At 40.0% G+C, this 16,985-nt stretch overlaps 2 protein-coding genes across 5 annotated transcripts in view; one reads left to right on the forward strand and one right to left on the reverse strand.

Moving 5' to 3' along the window:
- Positions 1-1,484, forward strand: part of RASA1 (RAS p21 protein activator 1) — a 51,692-nt gene extending 50,208 nt beyond the window's left edge. The window contains exon 25 of the mRNA XM_017812685.1: positions 503-1,484. Within this exon, the coding sequence (XP_017668174.1) occupies positions 503-586 (84 nt within the window). The 3' untranslated portion in view covers positions 587-1,484. The remainder of the gene's footprint in view (positions 1-502) is intronic.
- Positions 1,186-12,392, reverse strand: CCNH (cyclin H). Of its 4 annotated transcripts, XM_017812688.1 has the most exons (9): positions 12,257-12,392; positions 12,015-12,128; positions 10,851-10,924; positions 10,358-10,568; positions 9,887-10,050; positions 7,999-8,069; positions 5,444-5,555; positions 4,828-4,888; positions 2,722-2,934 (listed from the first exon to the last, which is right to left on the reverse strand). In XM_017812688.1, the coding sequence occupies exons 1-9, from the start codon at positions 12,371-12,373 to the stop codon at positions 2,890-2,892; spliced, it is 969 nt and encodes a 322-aa protein (XP_017668177.1). In that variant the 5' UTR covers positions 12,374-12,392; the 3' UTR covers positions 2,722-2,889. The 4 variants fall into 4 exon arrangements, with proteins under 4 accessions (XP_017668176.1, XP_017668178.1, XP_017668179.1 ...); XM_017812687.1 differs by lacking the exon at positions 4,828-4,888 and having other exon boundaries at positions 1,186-2,934; XM_017812689.1 differs by lacking the exons at positions 4,828-4,888; positions 12,015-12,128; positions 12,257-12,392 and adding an exon at positions 11,455-11,578 and having other exon boundaries at positions 1,186-2,934.
- Between the last annotated feature and the right edge of the window lie 4,593 nt (positions 12,393-16,985).

Consider the following 16,985-nt stretch of genomic DNA (forward strand, 5'->3'; position numbering starts at 1 on the left):
TACTGGGATTCTTTTGTAGTATTTCTGTAGCAGTGTGACTGATATACATTTTAAAATACTGGCATTTCACCAGGAGGTTATTAGCTGTGAAGATAAATACTTAGTCCATAGTTTTGTTTCTTCGTGCAGCAAAACCAAATTGGGGTATTTTTTTGAGTTTTCAGAGGAAGTGTTAGTTTCTGGCCTTAAACACACAAAATTACTATATCCCGGCAGGCTCTCTGGGTCATTGGTTTTCAGATCTTGGGTTTTTTTCAGCTGAGAACTAAATTAGCTTTCTTTTAATACCTCATTTATCCTCGCTAGTTTGCCAGTACACTTGTACACCTGTAAACTTGGCAAACACCTGTATGCTTTCTCTGCCTCCCTTTTTTTTAATTATTTTTAATATATTTAAACTACCTACTCACAGGTCTGATGGGCAGATGCTGAAAATGCTGCTCAGGGAAGACAGTTCTGTTTCCAATACCTAATGTGTGGTTTACTGACTCTCTCTCTACAGCATGTTCTTAAGAAGCTTTTGGCCATTACTGAACTGCTACAACAAAAACAAAATCAGTATTCAGTGTCTAACAACATCAGGTAGCAGCCCTCTACCTGCATTCTGCATGGATCCAGCATGCCTGACATGGCAACTCAGACCAGTACCACTTTCTTCTTGCTCTTGCCAAAAACAGCACACCCTGTCACGTTCCCAGTGATGTGTGAACTATGCAAAAAGAAAACAAAGATCCTGCTGGTGAATAATTGTACCAGCAGCTTTTTTAAGCTATCTGTGCAGGACATTTGCACTTTTTTTTTCCACTTGGAAACAGTTTTCACAACCTCTGAGCCTTGGTGTAGAGTTCACCCTCCGCAGTGAAAATGCTGTGACTGTGTCTTGGACTTTGAAAATTATTTTCAGCACCTCTGATTGCCAAAGTTTTTGCTGTCTGGTTGGAAAACAATTATCAACTGACATGAGAAGAAATGTGTCATTCTGACAACCACCTATAACTGGATAACATTTCTTACTGTAATTTCTGAGTGGTGACAATAATTATGACTTTTGACTGTTTCAACCACTTTTAACTTGTATTTACAATTTTCAGAATCTGATGTTATGGTAGGAACAATCTTTACTGTACACTTTTTATACCATACTGTTTCTCTCGCTGGAATTATGTGGAAAGAGAATATGCAGAATGGGTCTTGTCAGCTTTATTTTTTTGATGTGCCACTGATTCAGTCTGAATAGTTCTTCCATCAAGAACTGTATATCCGGATAAATCACAATGCTTTTGTAAAATGTTTACAACAGTAAATAATTTGAATTCAGTAAATTTATTGATCATTGTATCAGACATGCATGCGTTCATTAAACCATTTTATAAAATAGGTATTGTTTGGTCTTTTGTGTACTGTAAGTCTAGCATAAATATTATTTTTATAAGTGAAAAATGAGTTTTTAAAATAAATCAAGCTGCGTATCAACTGTATGGAAACTTGCTAACTTTGGCTGCTGTGGAAATTTTTTAGTGTCTCTACATGTGGTGTACTTTAAAATGTTCACACTGTCACTTTTTCAGCATAAATCCTCAAAACAGCATTACCTTGTCCATACGCCTTAATTTGTACATGACAAGGTGAGAAAGTAGATGTTAAAACATCCTGGGTGGGTTGAGATTTAATAAAAAGAAATTCTTCCCTCTGAGTGTGGTGATGCACGGGCACAGTGCCAGGGAAGCTGGGGATGCCCTATCCCTGGAAGCCTTCAAGGCCAAGCTGAATGGGGCTTGGAGCAGTCTGATCTAGTGGAAGGTGTCCTTGCCCATGGCACTGCCACAGAGTGTTTAAAAAAATGAAAAGTAAAATGTGCTGTTGATTCAGAGGGCACTGCAGCATCACCACGTGCTACTTTTCTAGACAGTGGTCTAATAATAGGGCATAACAGGATGCTGAGATTCAATTACAAGACTGAGATAATCAAGTAATTTTATTACATGAATGTTGTTGATACACCATTAGAACACCTACACTGCTGCTTCTCCTGTCTATCAGAACTGCTTTTTCAATTCACTGTCACATGAAATCAGAGACTTTACTTTTAGGTCTTTGCTGTAGTATTATAGTGGCTCTGCTGTGCTGACCCTGGTGTCCAGGTGAACTGCTTCCTTGAAATGAGTCCAGTGCTACAGCTGAGAGCTCCCAAGTGTTGCAAGTACTGCACTCAGCAGGCATAGATGATGCTCCCCATAGTGACAACACACCTGTTTGCAAGACCTTGGTACCACAGAAGTGTTTTTTTAGATTGTCCCATAACCGTGTGAAGTCTGTATTAAACTGCATCTGAGAGGAATAAGTAATTAACAATCTCTCATTCTGCCGTACTTAGATCTTAACAGAGTTTATAAAATGGATTATTTTGTGGATTGAGGTGGCTGGCTGTAGGCAGTACAACATGGTAAAAAAAATTGTTGAGCACAGAGATGCCTGGTTAATCTACCTGTTACATACAAAATGCAGCAAAGAAAATGAAACTGGGCAACGCCCAAAGCTGCATTTAAGTGTATGTATTGTAAAACTCTTTATGTTTCAATGGGGTATATGAAAATGGAACAAATTAGTGGCTGCCATGCTCTAACACTACACGCACAGCAAACTGTTCCTGAACCACAAACGAGTGGCAGATTTCTAAAAGCAAGTATTTCTTGCTAATACTTGACCTTTCATGGATGAGGGTTTAAAGGAACCACAACTGATTTTAATTTAACAAAGTAACAAGCTTTTTTTCCAAGATAAACACTGGAAGCATGAAAACTGTATGACACAGAATATAAAGAACCTGTGGCAGGTAGGGTCACACCTGGCACCAAATTCGTTCCTGGAGGGGTAGGAGTCCATCTTCCTTTAAGGTAATGCAGAATCCACAAGATCATCATCAGTCCACTCTTCCTAATGGAAGGGAAAAACACAACACCTTGAGCAATGTGTGCATGTAGTGTCCTGTGTGTTCTTTATAGTCAGAATTTAAGAACTCACAGAAGGATTCCATGACAGAGGAAAGACTAAAAAAATATTATAAGTTGTGGCAAGTCAGGCCTATAAACTTAAAGCTAGTTTTCCATACCTACTCTTACATGGAGACAGTCATTGAGCAGCCCCTTGCAGCACCAGTCTGAGGTTAAGCTCATCCTTCTTACAGCTATGTAGAGATTTCCACCACAGCTCATACTGCAACCTCTTACTAGTATCTTGTTTTATGGCCTCATCACCTTGGAAGCTGAGTCACCTGTGCTTAACCACTACCTCTGTTTCCTCTATCTTTCAATCTGATGAGCCCTCCATACCAGTTCTGGCCTTCCTACTGATACTAACCTCCAGCTGCAAATAAATCATCTGAAACAATGTCTAGACGTAGATTAAAACTGACTGTGCACCTGTATACTACAGTCTAACGACAGGATTAATGAAGCCTCGAGGTCTGAGCAGTTTGCACCCACTATATGCTTTCAAAAAGTTAAGCACATTTTCTCTTTTAGGTCCTGGCCAGCTCAGATCTGCTCTTGCATGTGACAATTGCTCAGAACTGAAACTACACAAGTACAAACCCTTGGCGGTTCAGATATGTCAGTAATGAAAAGTCCTGAGTTTAGGACCTGTTGGAACTGTGCAAGAGCCTATCATGAAATGCTGTAGGCTACGTGAATTTATCCAATCAGGTTACTCCTTTGGAAAAAAAATTATGAATTAATAACAAGCTCCAAGAATCAAAAATGCCTCAAACCTTAGAGCATAATTAATTCAAATTAAACTGGGGCAGGGAACCAGTGAAATCTCCAGAGCTCATTTAGAGCTGTTCTCTATGTCACTCTGTCAGAAAGTGAAAAGTTTTGCCAGTGCCTGGCAAAATGGAGTTGCCTGTTTCAATATGTTTTTTAAGACTGGCATTTGGAGTAAACACTAGTCAAAGGTTTTATGGCATAGTTATAAAATACATTCAAGGTTCCACATTTTCTTAGAACATACCTTCAATGCTGGTTTTATTATAATCTTGTTTAAATAATTTTTTAGAATCTAGTTTGACACTGTAGCATCAACCTACTATGATAATCTATAATAGCAAGACTCCTTGAATTATAGAAAGACACAAATTTTGCATTTTATCCTCAGATTTTGGCAGACAACCCTCTTCAGCCTTTAGCACATTTTTCTAAATGTCATACTCAGAGTACCTTTGACTGTCAGGATGTAGTGTCTTTAGTAACAAGAGGAGTCCAGTTAAACACGGTTCTTCACACCTTCCAGAATGGACTCTCTACAATTTCCAGTCCATGTTACAAACAAAAGCTCTGGAAGGTGGTCAGATCAGATGTGAAGGACTACCTTAATTCTGTTTTCATTTGCTGAGTCACCCTCATCAGTTTATCTCCACCTTTTTTACACTTGGTCTTATAACCCAAAGTAGTAGCTACCAATCTGTAATTCATGCAAGCCCTGCTGGCAAAGTGGCTGATGTAGAAATTTAGTCCAGATTCTGACTTCTGCTTTGAGCAAGAAGCCAAATAAAGTAACTAAAACTTTTCAGAGCACAAGAAACAGCAGAAAGGATGGCCTGCGTGTTCTTCCCCCTCCCCACAAAAGACTGAGATATATAAGAACACTTGCAAGCACAGGCTAGTAAGAAATCTGGCTCACTTGGAAAAAAAAAAAAAGTTGAAAAAGACTTGGTTTGAGCAACAAGTAAAAGAGTAGTACAGATGCATAAGTTTGTCTCAGTAGCTGTGTCACTTTCGTCTTGGCAGTTAAGAGTGGAAAAAAAAGTACCTGTACAAAAGGTTTACTGACCTCATCCATTTTGGATTTCTTTGCAACATGTTCATCATTTTCATAACCTTTCCTCTTCCTCCTAACCCAGATGAGAAGTGAAATGTTCAGGTATTTTTATAAGTTAGACTCTTTCTATTTGACCACAAGATTAGATTATGGGCACACTTGTCACATAAAAAAACTACCAAAGCCTCAACAAGCAGCTTGCTCCAAATCCAGTGTCTACTGAAGTGAAAAGGGCAGAAAAGAAAAATCAGCAAGTTCTTTGCCCTCCATATAATTTAAGAAAACATTAACCCTTTACACAATTCTTGTTTTAATCACATGGTTTAAAAAGCCTTAGTTCTCACTGCATACAACATCAAGTCACCAGACCTTAGAAGCCACCCGGGATTCCCGTTTTTTTTAATCAGCCTGCAGTGCAAATCAGCACAAAAGAATGTATTTATGTATTACTGAAAGCACTATGTTGAATTTTGGTTCTCAGCTCCCAGCAGACACTCACATAGCAAGCATGTGAACATTGTGTGCACATTTAGAGGTTTTCAATTTTCAATCATTCATATAGATAAAAAATTAATGTTCCTATACCAATAAAATCAGCAGAATTTTAACACATCGAAGATCTACTTACAGGTTTGTATTAAGTGCAAGCTCAAAGGTATGACACTTCTCTAATTTCTGTTTCAGAGCAGCAACCTCTTCAGCCCTTGGCAGTTCATATTTCTTGATGAGATTTTTCATGCCTACAATGGCAACAACACAGCACTAAGCACATAAGTAATTTCTGCTCTGCCTTGTTGTGTTGGGTCTGCATGGCCAGGTGTTGGTAGTGGGGGGGCTACAGGGGTGGCTTCTGTGAGAAGATGCTGGAAGCTTCCCCTGTGTACAACAGAGCCAGTGCCAGCCAGCTCCAAGAGGTACCTACAATTGGCCAAGGCTGTGCCCATCAGCAATGGGCTAACAGATTTAAGGGAGGGGGTGAAAACCCACCTGTGCAACAGTAAGTGCTGCTGGAAAGAGGAATGAGAATATGTGAGAAGAACAGCCCTGCAGGCAGCAGGGTCAGTGAGGAAGGAGGGGAGGAGGTACTCCAGGCACCAAAAGGGATTACCCTGCTGATGAAGCTCCTGATAAGCCTATGGTGAGACAGCTGTGCCCCTGCAGCTCATGGAAGTCAACAGTATGGAGATCCACCTGCAGCCTGTGGAGGAGTCCACTCTGGAGCAGGTGGATGTGCCTGAAGGAGGCTGTGATCCTCTAGAAATACCATGCTACAGCAGGCTTCTGGCAGGGACCTGCAGACCCATGGATAAGAGGAGGTTTGCTGGCAGGACTTGGACCCCACGGGGTAGCCACACTGGAGCAGTGCATTTCCGGTGGACTGCACCCCATGAAATGGTCCCATGCTGGAGCAGTTCATGAAGAACTGCAGTACATGGGAAGGACCAACGTTAGATAAGTTCATGAATGACTGTCTCCTACAGAGGGATGCCACACCAGAGCAAGGGAAGAGCGTAAGGAGTCCTCTCCCTGAGGACGGAGTGGCAAAAACAAGCTGACTACAGTCCTCCTGTGCTGGAGGGAGAGAATTCAGGAGTGAAGCCTAGCCCAGGAAAAAGGGAGTGGCAGGGGAAAGGTCTTTGAAAATTTGGTTTTCATTTCTCATTATCCTGCTCTGACTGGCAGTTAATTAATTTTCCCCAGCTGTGTCTGTTTTGCACACAAGTGTGACTGGTCAGTGACCTCTCCCTGCCCTTATCTCAGTACCCAAGCTTTTTATTATATTTTTTCTCCCCTGCCCAGCTATGGAGGTCACTGATAGAGTGGCTTTGGTTGGGTACCTGGTGTCCAGCTGGGGTCAGACCATGACAAGCTTATCAGCAGCATAGCTACTGCTACTGCTTACCCCTCATAGCCAGGCTTGAGCCAACAGTTTTTCCTGTCTTCCCGCATTATAACTCTACTGAAACAAGTCACTAGCATCACTTCACTCTGGATTTCCTCAAGGTAAACTCTAATAATGTAGAGTTCATGTCACTGTGCTAACAAGCTTCAAAATACACAGGGGTTTTTTGCATTCAGCACTGTACGTCTGTCTTAAAAAGAGACTGGTTTCTGTCTTGTTAATAATGCAAGTAACATTTACAGCTACCTTTCAAGAAACAAGATTTTTTTCTCTATGACCAGCTTTTTGTAAAAGTCATTTACAAATGCTTCACAAATTCCCTTCCAACCATCATATGTTTATGGAAAAGCTGCCTTTGGGCTAAAGCTACCTTCCAGAATAATGGAAGAGAAGACTAAATGATCCAAGTGTTCCCTTTGATCTCAGCAATGGAAACCTGAAGACTGAATTTGTTAGAAGAGAAAGGGAAGGGCACCTTAAATTCTGTAAATTCAATTTAAATAGAATTTGTAGACCCTGATGACTTGTATGGTGCATTCACTACTCAAGTAAGCCTTGCCAAAGACTGAAGCTTCAATGCTACCACTCTCATTTTAAATGCATGCATTAGCCTAAAGCATCAAATAACTGATTACTTACTGGGAATTTCATATCCCAGCCTTTTCACTTAATTAAAAAAAGGTAATAATCAGCGGACTATATTCCCTATTAGCTAAACTATGGTAATATTCTTGGTATTTGTAAAATATATACATACACACACACACACACACACGTCTCACACTAGTGAAGCTAAGCATCTTTTGAATATGTTGACAGCTGCAAAAGAGAAGTGCAGCTATCAATCAGCTTACAAAAGGTACCCTCTGGTGGTAGTAGTAGTAATGTGCAGGCTTTGCCTGAAGCTGCAATTTTTAAGACACAGTGACTTGAAAAGTCATTTAATCCTGTCTTACAAAAACCATTATCTAGTTCCCAAAATAGATTTCTCACTTTTAAGTCAGGTGCTAGTCTGAAAGCATCAGGCAGGCCACTTCTCTTTTCATTTATTTCACTTGTTAATTTTCACTTGTTTAATTTGTTCATTGTGTCTCAGTGTTTTCTCCCCTTCCATCCACATGATCCATCCACACTGCCCATGTTTTCTTACCTTATGCATGCCCTGAGGTGAAGAAAACCACTTGAAGCACACCCTTCTGTCTAAAGCTTTTGTTATTTGGAAAAACTTGATTTTTTCTTCTTTAGATACTCTTTATCATACTTTTCCGATGTTTACTTACATTTCATGTCATCTAGTAGTCTGGATAAGGTTGATCTGTTCTCTTTCAGCATAAGACTCTCTGATAAATAGCTTCAAAGAGACATAGAAGAATAAATTTTTAAAGTGCCATAATTATTTGTGGCAGTTACTATCTGTTAATAAAAAGTGTATTATTTATTATTTATATCTGCTAGAGCTTTATGATTAGACTAAGTAAGAACACTTTGGTTATGTAAGTGCTTTAAAGTGATAAAAAAGCAAATCTGTCACTGTAAGAACTTGACAAAAGTATTCCCCAGCCATGTGAGAAACTGAAGTTCCAACACTGCAGAATTCAACATTTCTAAATAAGCCTCACAGAGCTAAGACAAATTAGGTTTAAGATTCTATGGTAACATCACACTATGGCACAGTATGACTATGGGACAAGCCAAAACTACAGAAGAGTGTTTTTCAGACTGACCAACAGACAACAGAGCTTGCAAGACAGGCCTGCTTCTTTTGGCAGCTAAAAGCCATTTCTAAATGCGGTCTTATAAGAGCCTGTGGGTCCCTTCTTCCTACTGAGATTCAAACTTCCTTTCAGTAAGAACACTAATACATGCACACACTGCCTGGGTAAAACCCACTCCTCACCAAGACTCACAACAACCAAGCAGTTTTATCCCTTCCATCATGGGAACGACAGGCTTTCAAAACCCTCCAGTGTTCTGTCCCAGCTCTGCAGGTGCACCTGCTGACAAGTCCACAGACTGAGCACTTGCTTCCCTTGTCCAGCAGCAAAAACTCAAGTAAAATAATAAATAACAGGGTTATAACAACTGCATAGTGCAGACAGGTCACAAAGACTTGAGTTCTTCCTGAACATGCAAACGAAGTTCAGATACCTCATTTCCCATGCTATCTACAAATTATTTTAGTACTTTTAGTATTTAGTATTTTTGCAAACACGCTTTTCTGAATTTTTGCACTAGCAGTAGAGAATTACAGATCTAGTAAGGAAGGAGATCAAGTTCAAGTTCAAGTAAGCACCTGAATGTTTTTATAAAATTTTGAAAGGACAGTGAACCCTGTAGATAATACTCTTTCTTTTTGAACAAGAGAGCTCTGATATTCATTCAGAGGAGGTTTATTTAAAAGTAACTAGTTTATTTAAAAATAACTGTTTGCATTTTGCCTGCAGGTGTTACACTCAAAATGCTCACAGGCATGTGATTATAACATGCCAGGTACAGCTCCTTACAGGAACTACCTGAGCTGTTTTTTCTGAAGAAAAGCATATGCTTTGTCTTTAAGAGAACCAAACCAAACGAACTACACATTTCAGCAAAGGTATGGAAGTGTTTGATAATGCCTGTGCAAACACCAGTGGCTAGGGCACAGAAAGGAAAGTGGGGACTGATTTAAAACAGCACCTTAGCATTAGTTTGTTTCCGTGGAAAATGAACAGCTGTACCAGCCAAATACAGGACTTAAGTTTCAGCATGCCTAGTAGCTGTCAGTTCAGTGTCATTTCAGTTGACTCTGGAACCTTAAAAATCCTACTTTTTCTTTAAGTGATTCTTAAGAAACTCAGTTGCTCCTGTATTTCCACTTTCTTCACCGTAATCTTTAAGATGAGCCTGAAAATCCTATACTGTTCTAACTGAGGCAAAGTCATCAGGTTTCTTTTTTTTGTTCCTCCAAAGGCATATAACAACCAGACACCAACTAACCGCATTTATCACCTACTTTTTGAAAGTGAAACCAACAGTACCACTACAATTCTGAAATATACCTAAAGAACATAACAGTGCTAACAACCAGTAAATACACAATTCTAATAGTTAAGAATGCCTGGAGCAAAATAATTTTATACAGGAACCAAATAAACTATTTAAATCATATCTATACAAAGAAAATACTACCTTTCCATATTAATTCCTGCTCTTGAACCACTAGATAATATGGCAGTGAGAGCTATCAGTGAGGGAGTAAAGAGCAGATATGCATCTGTCAGAGCCACTCGACTGAGGAAGTCATCAGCTGTTTTCCTCAAAACTTCAGGATTTTCCAGCACTGGGTATCGAGTCTAAAAAGTAATCATTTAGGAAAGTAAGTGGCTGCTCCTCCTTCTTGTTTGTGAGCTCAGAACACACAAAACAACAACACTTTACAAAGCTAAAAAGTAGCAGGCCTTCCTCTTTTTCCAAAAATAGCCTAAAAAGCTTAAAGACCAAAAATAAACAACCACCTTTAAGGTATTTGTTTATCACTTTAGCAATTAGATCTTTTAAGATCACAGGTACAAAAGGAAATAAAGTTTTCTAACACAACATGACAGACTTGTATTACTTTACTACACAGAGCATGAAGCACACCAAACAGGTTTTTATTACCTTCAAATCGATTAGAAATCCCTCAAATGGCCGGTATGGATTGTGGACAATGAGATGGAAGTTCAGTTGCTGAATAAGCAGCAGTTCATATTCCAGTATTTGTTCAAGAGCTTTTTCCTGTCCAAGAGGGCTTTCTCGAAGGTTACCAACGAACTGTGCACTGGATACATTAAATTCATCTACTTTACAGGCCAAAAATGCACACGTTAGCCTTGAGGAGGGAAAAAAAACCAAAAAAAGCAAACAATTGACTTATAGAGCATCGATTCTTTTATCAAGAGTTCTGTTCACAAAATTTGTATCTTCGAAACACCATGTTCTGAAGACAACAAATTTTTCCAAATGGAAAGTGAAACAGACCATACTTTGTCTTTATGGCTATTTAAGCTCTCAGATTTCCTTTCTCCTTTTTTTTCAGGTCTTCACAAATATAAAAGATTATACTTCCTAAGTTCCACTTGGCAGAATAACTCAAGAAGTGTTGATAACTCACATTATTATTCGAGGATGATACTCCATCACTGAGTTATTGAGGTAAAAGCGTTTAAAATACATGCAAGCTGTTCCCTAAATTGAAAAAAATGGAGAGAGAAGAAATAAAAATGGATAAAGAAAAAATAAATACATTAGAAAAATGTCACAGATCAGGCAAGTTTGAATATATACTACAGGCATACAGGATACACTAGGGCATTAAGACAAACACAAAGCCATGTCATTAAATATTTCATTTATGCCAGCAATATGACAGCCTTACAAAATCTTCTCTTTTATTTTTAGACATATTTTGCAAGACAATGCTCAAAAACCTTAAAGTATCTTCATGAGAAAAATCTGGTATTCAAATGAAATTTAAAAAACAAAGACTGAAAAAATATTATACCAGAAGTTGCAAGCAATCCTAACCATTTGAATTTTTCGATCAGTAATTTCTGGAACATATTTATCAACATGAAAACAGGTGTTTTCCAAAATCACTGCTTGACGAGACTCTACAGGGGCCACTTCTAAAATATAAGTCTGGTTTCACAGAATGTGCCATGGCAGCTACTGCCACCTTTCAAAGGCATCCTCAAGTGGGGCACTCTTCACCACACCTGCCAGAAGAAGGGAGGACTAACAGGGCACAAATACAAGCCATTCATCTTAATGGCTCGGCTTCAGCTGCAGGTCCCCAACGCTCCCTTCTGCAACACTCGCCCACATTCAAGGCAAGTCAGTTCAACGTATTTGTTTCTCCTTTGTAGGTTACTTAACTGCCAGTGAAAACGCTGATCCAGCTTATTCTGTGGTCAGACAAGCAGTAGTGCTTGAGAACGACAACCCAAATGCAGGACTGCCTTCTTTAGCTACTGTGAGACTGCTTTACTGTATCATCGCCGTTTTATTGTAACATCAATCGTTACCATCGACCACCGACCATTACTTTGTTTCTACCCTTTGCTAAAGGGTACAAACCACAACAGTTCAAGTCAAACAAAGCAGTCCAGTCACCCACGCAAGTGTAGGAGCCACAAGCAGAAGCAGGCACAGACTGCAATGCTGGAAGAGAGAAATTAGCTCTGAAGACATCCGCGGTCTCAAGAACAAGCCATGCAAACAGTAGCAGGCGAAAGGAGGGGGCCGAGGTGGACCGGTCCCAGCGCCGCTCACTCACCACCACGGACCGCGGCATCGCGGGCTTGAACACGGCGCAGAAGTCCAGCAGCCGCTTCTCGTAGTACTTGCATATCGCCAGCTCTTCGTGGGGCTCCAGGAGCACCAACTCGCCCTGCGGCACATGGGGAAAGGCAGAGCGGCGCCTCACTCGGACTGCCCCGCCCGTTCAGCTCTCGCCCAGCGGCCCTGCTCCTCCGCCCCCCGCCCGCGTTCCCCGCCCGCCCCGCGGGCCCCGTGCACCTTCCCGGTGGCCGCGGCCCTGCCCCGGGCCCGGCGGTTCGCCTCGGCCCGGCGCCGAGACAGCTCCTCTTCGCCGCGGAAGGTCCAGTGCCGGCGCTGGGTGCTGCTGTGGAACATGGCTGCACAACATGGCTGCGCCCGCGCGCGGCCCGCCGGGACTCGCCTCAGCGCCCGCCAAGGGAGGCGGGGCCGGGAGAGTTCCTGCGGGAATGATAAGGAGCCTGGCAAGAAGTCCAAACCAAATCAAATCAATACAAAGCCAAAAGTAAAACAAACAAACAAAAAAAAAACCCTCAACGTGATAAACTTCTGCGGAATAGCAGCTCTCTCTGTTTTTCTTCCGGTTTTAGCTGTATAAACTTGCTCCCTTAGATTCCTCCACTAGTCATTTACTCTCTCCCAAAGAACCATTGCGTATAAGATCCAATTATGATTTAAGGAAGCAGCATTTCATAGCCTCTTCTTTGTGCTTCAGCCAACAAATTTTAGATATTACTGCGCTTGTACTTGAAGTGTGCGAAAAAAGTATGTAGAGCACATGTGGACTGTCACAGGATTTGTAATTAAAATGATTCCTGGGGGGCAGACATGTAAAAGGTTCTTTTCTTAAACTACACAGAAAATAATTTTATTGCCTGTGTAGTCTAAATCTAGCATTCCTTTGCCTTAAATTACAGGAATTTAACATATCCAGCTTGAAATCAGACCAAACTTCAGTTTCAAGAACCACAGATACAAAAATACCAAATGGGTTTGTTGTCCATCTAATACTAACAGTTCCATCACGAATTAGAAATTATAAAACCCACATGTTAGAATAATGAATGACAACGTGTCACTTCACATCATCAGTCTTAGGGTACAACATGTAAGAATAGGAATGACAATTCCTGAAAAGGACAAGACCAGTATACGAGATAAAGCAGGATTTTTTTCTTTTTAAGTCTCCATTGATTTTATACCTTTCACTATTCAGAATCTGTACTTCAAAGGCTTATGAGTTTAAGTTTTATGGATACCAACCAACTACTGACTTCACTGATTTTAGTCCTATATTAACTGGTATCATGCACCATTAGTGATTCCAAAATTCAATCAGAAAATGGAGAAAGGCAGATTTAGATAACACATTTGAAAATGTAATAATAAAAAGCTTATGGCAGACTTTGGCAAGTTTGTGACCCAGTTATGTGCAGAACCAAGAATTTACTGTTTCTAGTGTTTCTATTGTTTTTCTCACAGTAGCACTTTTCATCTCTTTACCCACAGATCAATTTCAATATATTATCTCATAACCAAAGCAGTTAATAAAAATTACAAATACTCAGTGTGATTTTTGTGCAAATAACAAAATCTACAAAGAATGGTATAGAATACATTATTAAGGAGCAGAGTAAGTATAATTTTTTTTTTCTAAAATCAGAAAGATAACTACAAGAACTGAAAGGTTTTTGGAAAACTGAAGTCTAAACCTTTAAAACACATCAACTTAACTGTGAAATATAGAACTGTATTGGGTGAAGTATCCATGGGCGGCCATGACATTAGAGATACACTCTGATTTTGCATGAGTAGCTATATGAGTTATTAGTCATTTGCTCAATTCAGTCAAATGTGAATGTTTGCAGTCTGTCTTTTGTTCTGATTTTAAACATGACATGTGCAGGGATACTTGTTCAGAATTATGCAAGTAACAAGGTAACAGAGCAAACCTTAAGATCTAATAAAAGCTATCCAGTTGCCTAGGCATTTTAAAATTTAGCCATTTCTCAGAAAAATTGTCTGAAAGTGTAAATAATATCCACCACCTAAATATGATAAACAGAGCATACTTTGCCTGCTTGTGCCACAGAGGTCTTTTTCCTAATGTTTTTGTGACAGCTGTGGCTGCTGTAAATGTTGTGGTTTTTTTTTCTTTCTCTATTTGGGGAATACTGGGAACCAGAATCTCTTGGAACATCTAGAGGAGACTGAGAAGGACCAAGAAGCACCGCACACACCACCTAAGAAGAGAAAGATGCCTAAACCCCAGATGCTTCCCCTGTAGATTTTACTGTTGAAAACACTAGTAAACATTCATAAAAATAATTCAACTTTGATATTGATAGTGCCCTTTTAAAAGAATATGGGGGGAAGAGGTTGTGAACACAAGTGCATAGCCCTTCAGTTGAGTTGTCATTCATTCAGCTAAATTAACATAATTATTTTCCTGATTTATATTATTATTAAAATCATTATTATCATTATTATTAAGCCTAACTGCAAACTGCAGATACTAACTAGCCTAAAACATGGTAGTTTTAGAGAAGCAGTCACCCTTGTTGAAGATCCTGGAGAGAACTAAAAGCTTTAGAGGACAAAACACATCAATTTATTACCCCATGATGTTCATATTTGCTATATTTAATGCTACTGAGAATTTATCAGTAGTCCTAAATTCAGTGTTTTAAGTATTGTGTTTTAGTCCTCACTTTTTGAATGTTTTAATATCCTAGGACTTCTTGATTTTGCAGTGTTTGGCTATCAATTTTCCTAATATTGAAACTAGTTTAAATGAATTCTTACCTTTCTGGCTTGTGCTAACTAGTACTCACTAACAGCAGTGAGACTATTTCATCTAAGGAGCCTTTTTCTCTAGTCCCAAAATGTGCTTGTCTTTCCAAGCAGTACAAAAATGTATACATATATAGCTATAATTCACTTACATTGAATATGCAATACAAAGACATAAACTTTAAGATTCTCAGCAGAAATACAGACTTTAAATAAGCAAAAAAGGACTAAAAACCAGCAGATTAGAATTTCTGACCTTTGCATTTTTAAATATTAAGGAAAACCTTTTGCATTTAATACTGTACAACTTCAAAAGCACATTAAGTATACAGTCTCAAAAAAACAACAAATCATAGTAGCAAAACTGAAATATGCTGAGGCAGAGATGTTTGTTTATTCTTAAATTCAGGTATCCAATTCATTCAGCAGGGAGGGCTGAATTCCTGCTGGGCAATCAGAATTGGACATCCCATGCGGGGTGTCTATTGGAATCAGCACAAGATTTGCTTAAAGCCTAAGAGCCAAAGCTGGCTTTTGTGTAGGACAGTGGTTATTTTTGCCATTTTTCACTGATGTGTCCTGAATCAGTCACCAAGAATGTTCTGTTGCTTCCATTCCTTGTTTCTTGCTTTTCCTTCTCTATTTCTCCCTTCCCGACCTTGCTTTGATGTTCTTTGGTTTTGATTTCTTCACAACTTCATTCTTACCATCCCACTTCACTCCCAATATGTCATCTCATAAGAATATAATTAAATTATTGATACTGATGCTGAAAAGTCATCACTGGATTTTTGGATGGATGATATCCTGGAGTTAAGAAGAAACTGAGAATGTGGACTTCTGAGTCATTTATGCAACTGTATTCATAATCAGAAATTGCAGCTGTGGCATGTTTGCAAAGATTTCTTTGGAATCAAGTGTTCTTGAAGTGTACTTTAAAAGTGAGAGCACTTAGCCACTGAGGAATAAGAAAATAGCTTGAAGGCCACTTCCAACCTAGATGTGTGTTGAATACATCTGGTTTAGGTTTTTGAGCACTTCGAACACTCTCTTCAAGGTGTTAAGAAAACTTCCCTGCCCAACCATCCAGAGGAGCCACTCTAGCAGTCATTCTCACACCACCTGAGCTGGGACCGAGGCCCCTTCACAGCTACACGTCCCATACTCACACTGACAGACAGGGTTTCCTCACTGGCTCAATCTCAGGTTTCCCATAGCAGTCTCAGGTGTCCAGCTCTTTAAAATAATGTAGTTGCAGTGCAATAACTACATAACAAAATAACAGCTTGAGCTGATGCCTCCAAGGAGGAACCCTGAACAAAGGACCCCTGAGCTTTTATACCCTTACAGTCTAAGGGCAGGAAGGTCTGGGGATTGTCAGCTGCTGCTGTGTCTCTGAGTGTCCAGTCCCCTGGCTGAGCCACATGTCCCCATGCCATTTGTTGTGCAAAGGGTCAGCAGTGATCCGATTATATTAGAGAGATGCTTCTACCCAAATTAAGGTGCAAACAAGACCATATGCCAAAGTCAATAGTATGGATTTTATTTAACAGTAAATGTGAGATGGAGAGAGATAGAAAGAAATAGGAAAAAGACAGTGGGGAGTGGGGGGTGGGAAGAGAAAGAGAGTGACAGAGACACAGAGTAAGTAGAAAGATATCACCACTCGTGGATCCTGATGGTGTCCCGTTGGTCCTCTTCTTCTGGTCTTCTTGGTGGTAGGGGTCTTGCAAAACACAGAGTTCAATGGATGAATATATGTTCAGGTATATGTGAGAATGCCTAAGCACCTCCCCTGCAGGGGGGAATTTTACACTGTCTTTTGCAACACTGTGGATCTGTTGCAACACTGTGGATCACATGCAGTCATCTGGTGGAAGGCCTCAGAAATGAGTGTGGGAGCTACAGCTGCCCCCCACTGGACCCAGCCAGTGCTGATTTTCAGCACGGCTGCTGGGTTGGCTTTCCTTGTGGATACATTTTTCTCCCCCAGCCTGATTTACTTCTTCTTAGACCTGAGATAACTGGGCAATAGTTATCTTTATCTTATCTCAATTCCCATCAGCTGGCTTAGCTCATGGTACAAATTCCTGGAATCCAGGAGGCATATTTGGGAGGGGTGGGCTTTGGTGGTCTCAGCTTCTCTATACAGTTTGCGAGAGTGGACAAAGTCCTT

The sequence above is a fragment of the Lepidothrix coronata genome, unplaced genomic scaffold, assembly GCF_001604755.1.
Source record: "Lepidothrix coronata isolate B3197 unplaced genomic scaffold, Lepidothrix_coronata-1.0 Scaffold37, whole genome shotgun sequence".
Lineage (NCBI taxonomy): Eukaryota > Metazoa > Chordata > Aves > Passeriformes > Pipridae > Lepidothrix > Lepidothrix coronata.

Bases quoted from the DNA above. Each gene is read 5' to 3' on its own strand.
- CCNH (XM_017812687.1), bottom strand. From the start codon at position 12,373: ATGTTCCACAGCAGCACCCAGCGCCGGCACTGGACCTTCCGCGGCGAA. The intron at 10,051-10,357 runs GTAATAAAAACC...ATTACTTTTTAG, and splicing joins GATTTCTAATCGATTTGAAG to ACTCGATACCCAGTGCTGGA. The intron at 8,070-9,886 runs GTAGTATTTTCT...GTCTCTTTGAAG, and splicing joins GCAGGAATTAATATGGAAAG to CTATTTATCAGAGAGTCTTA.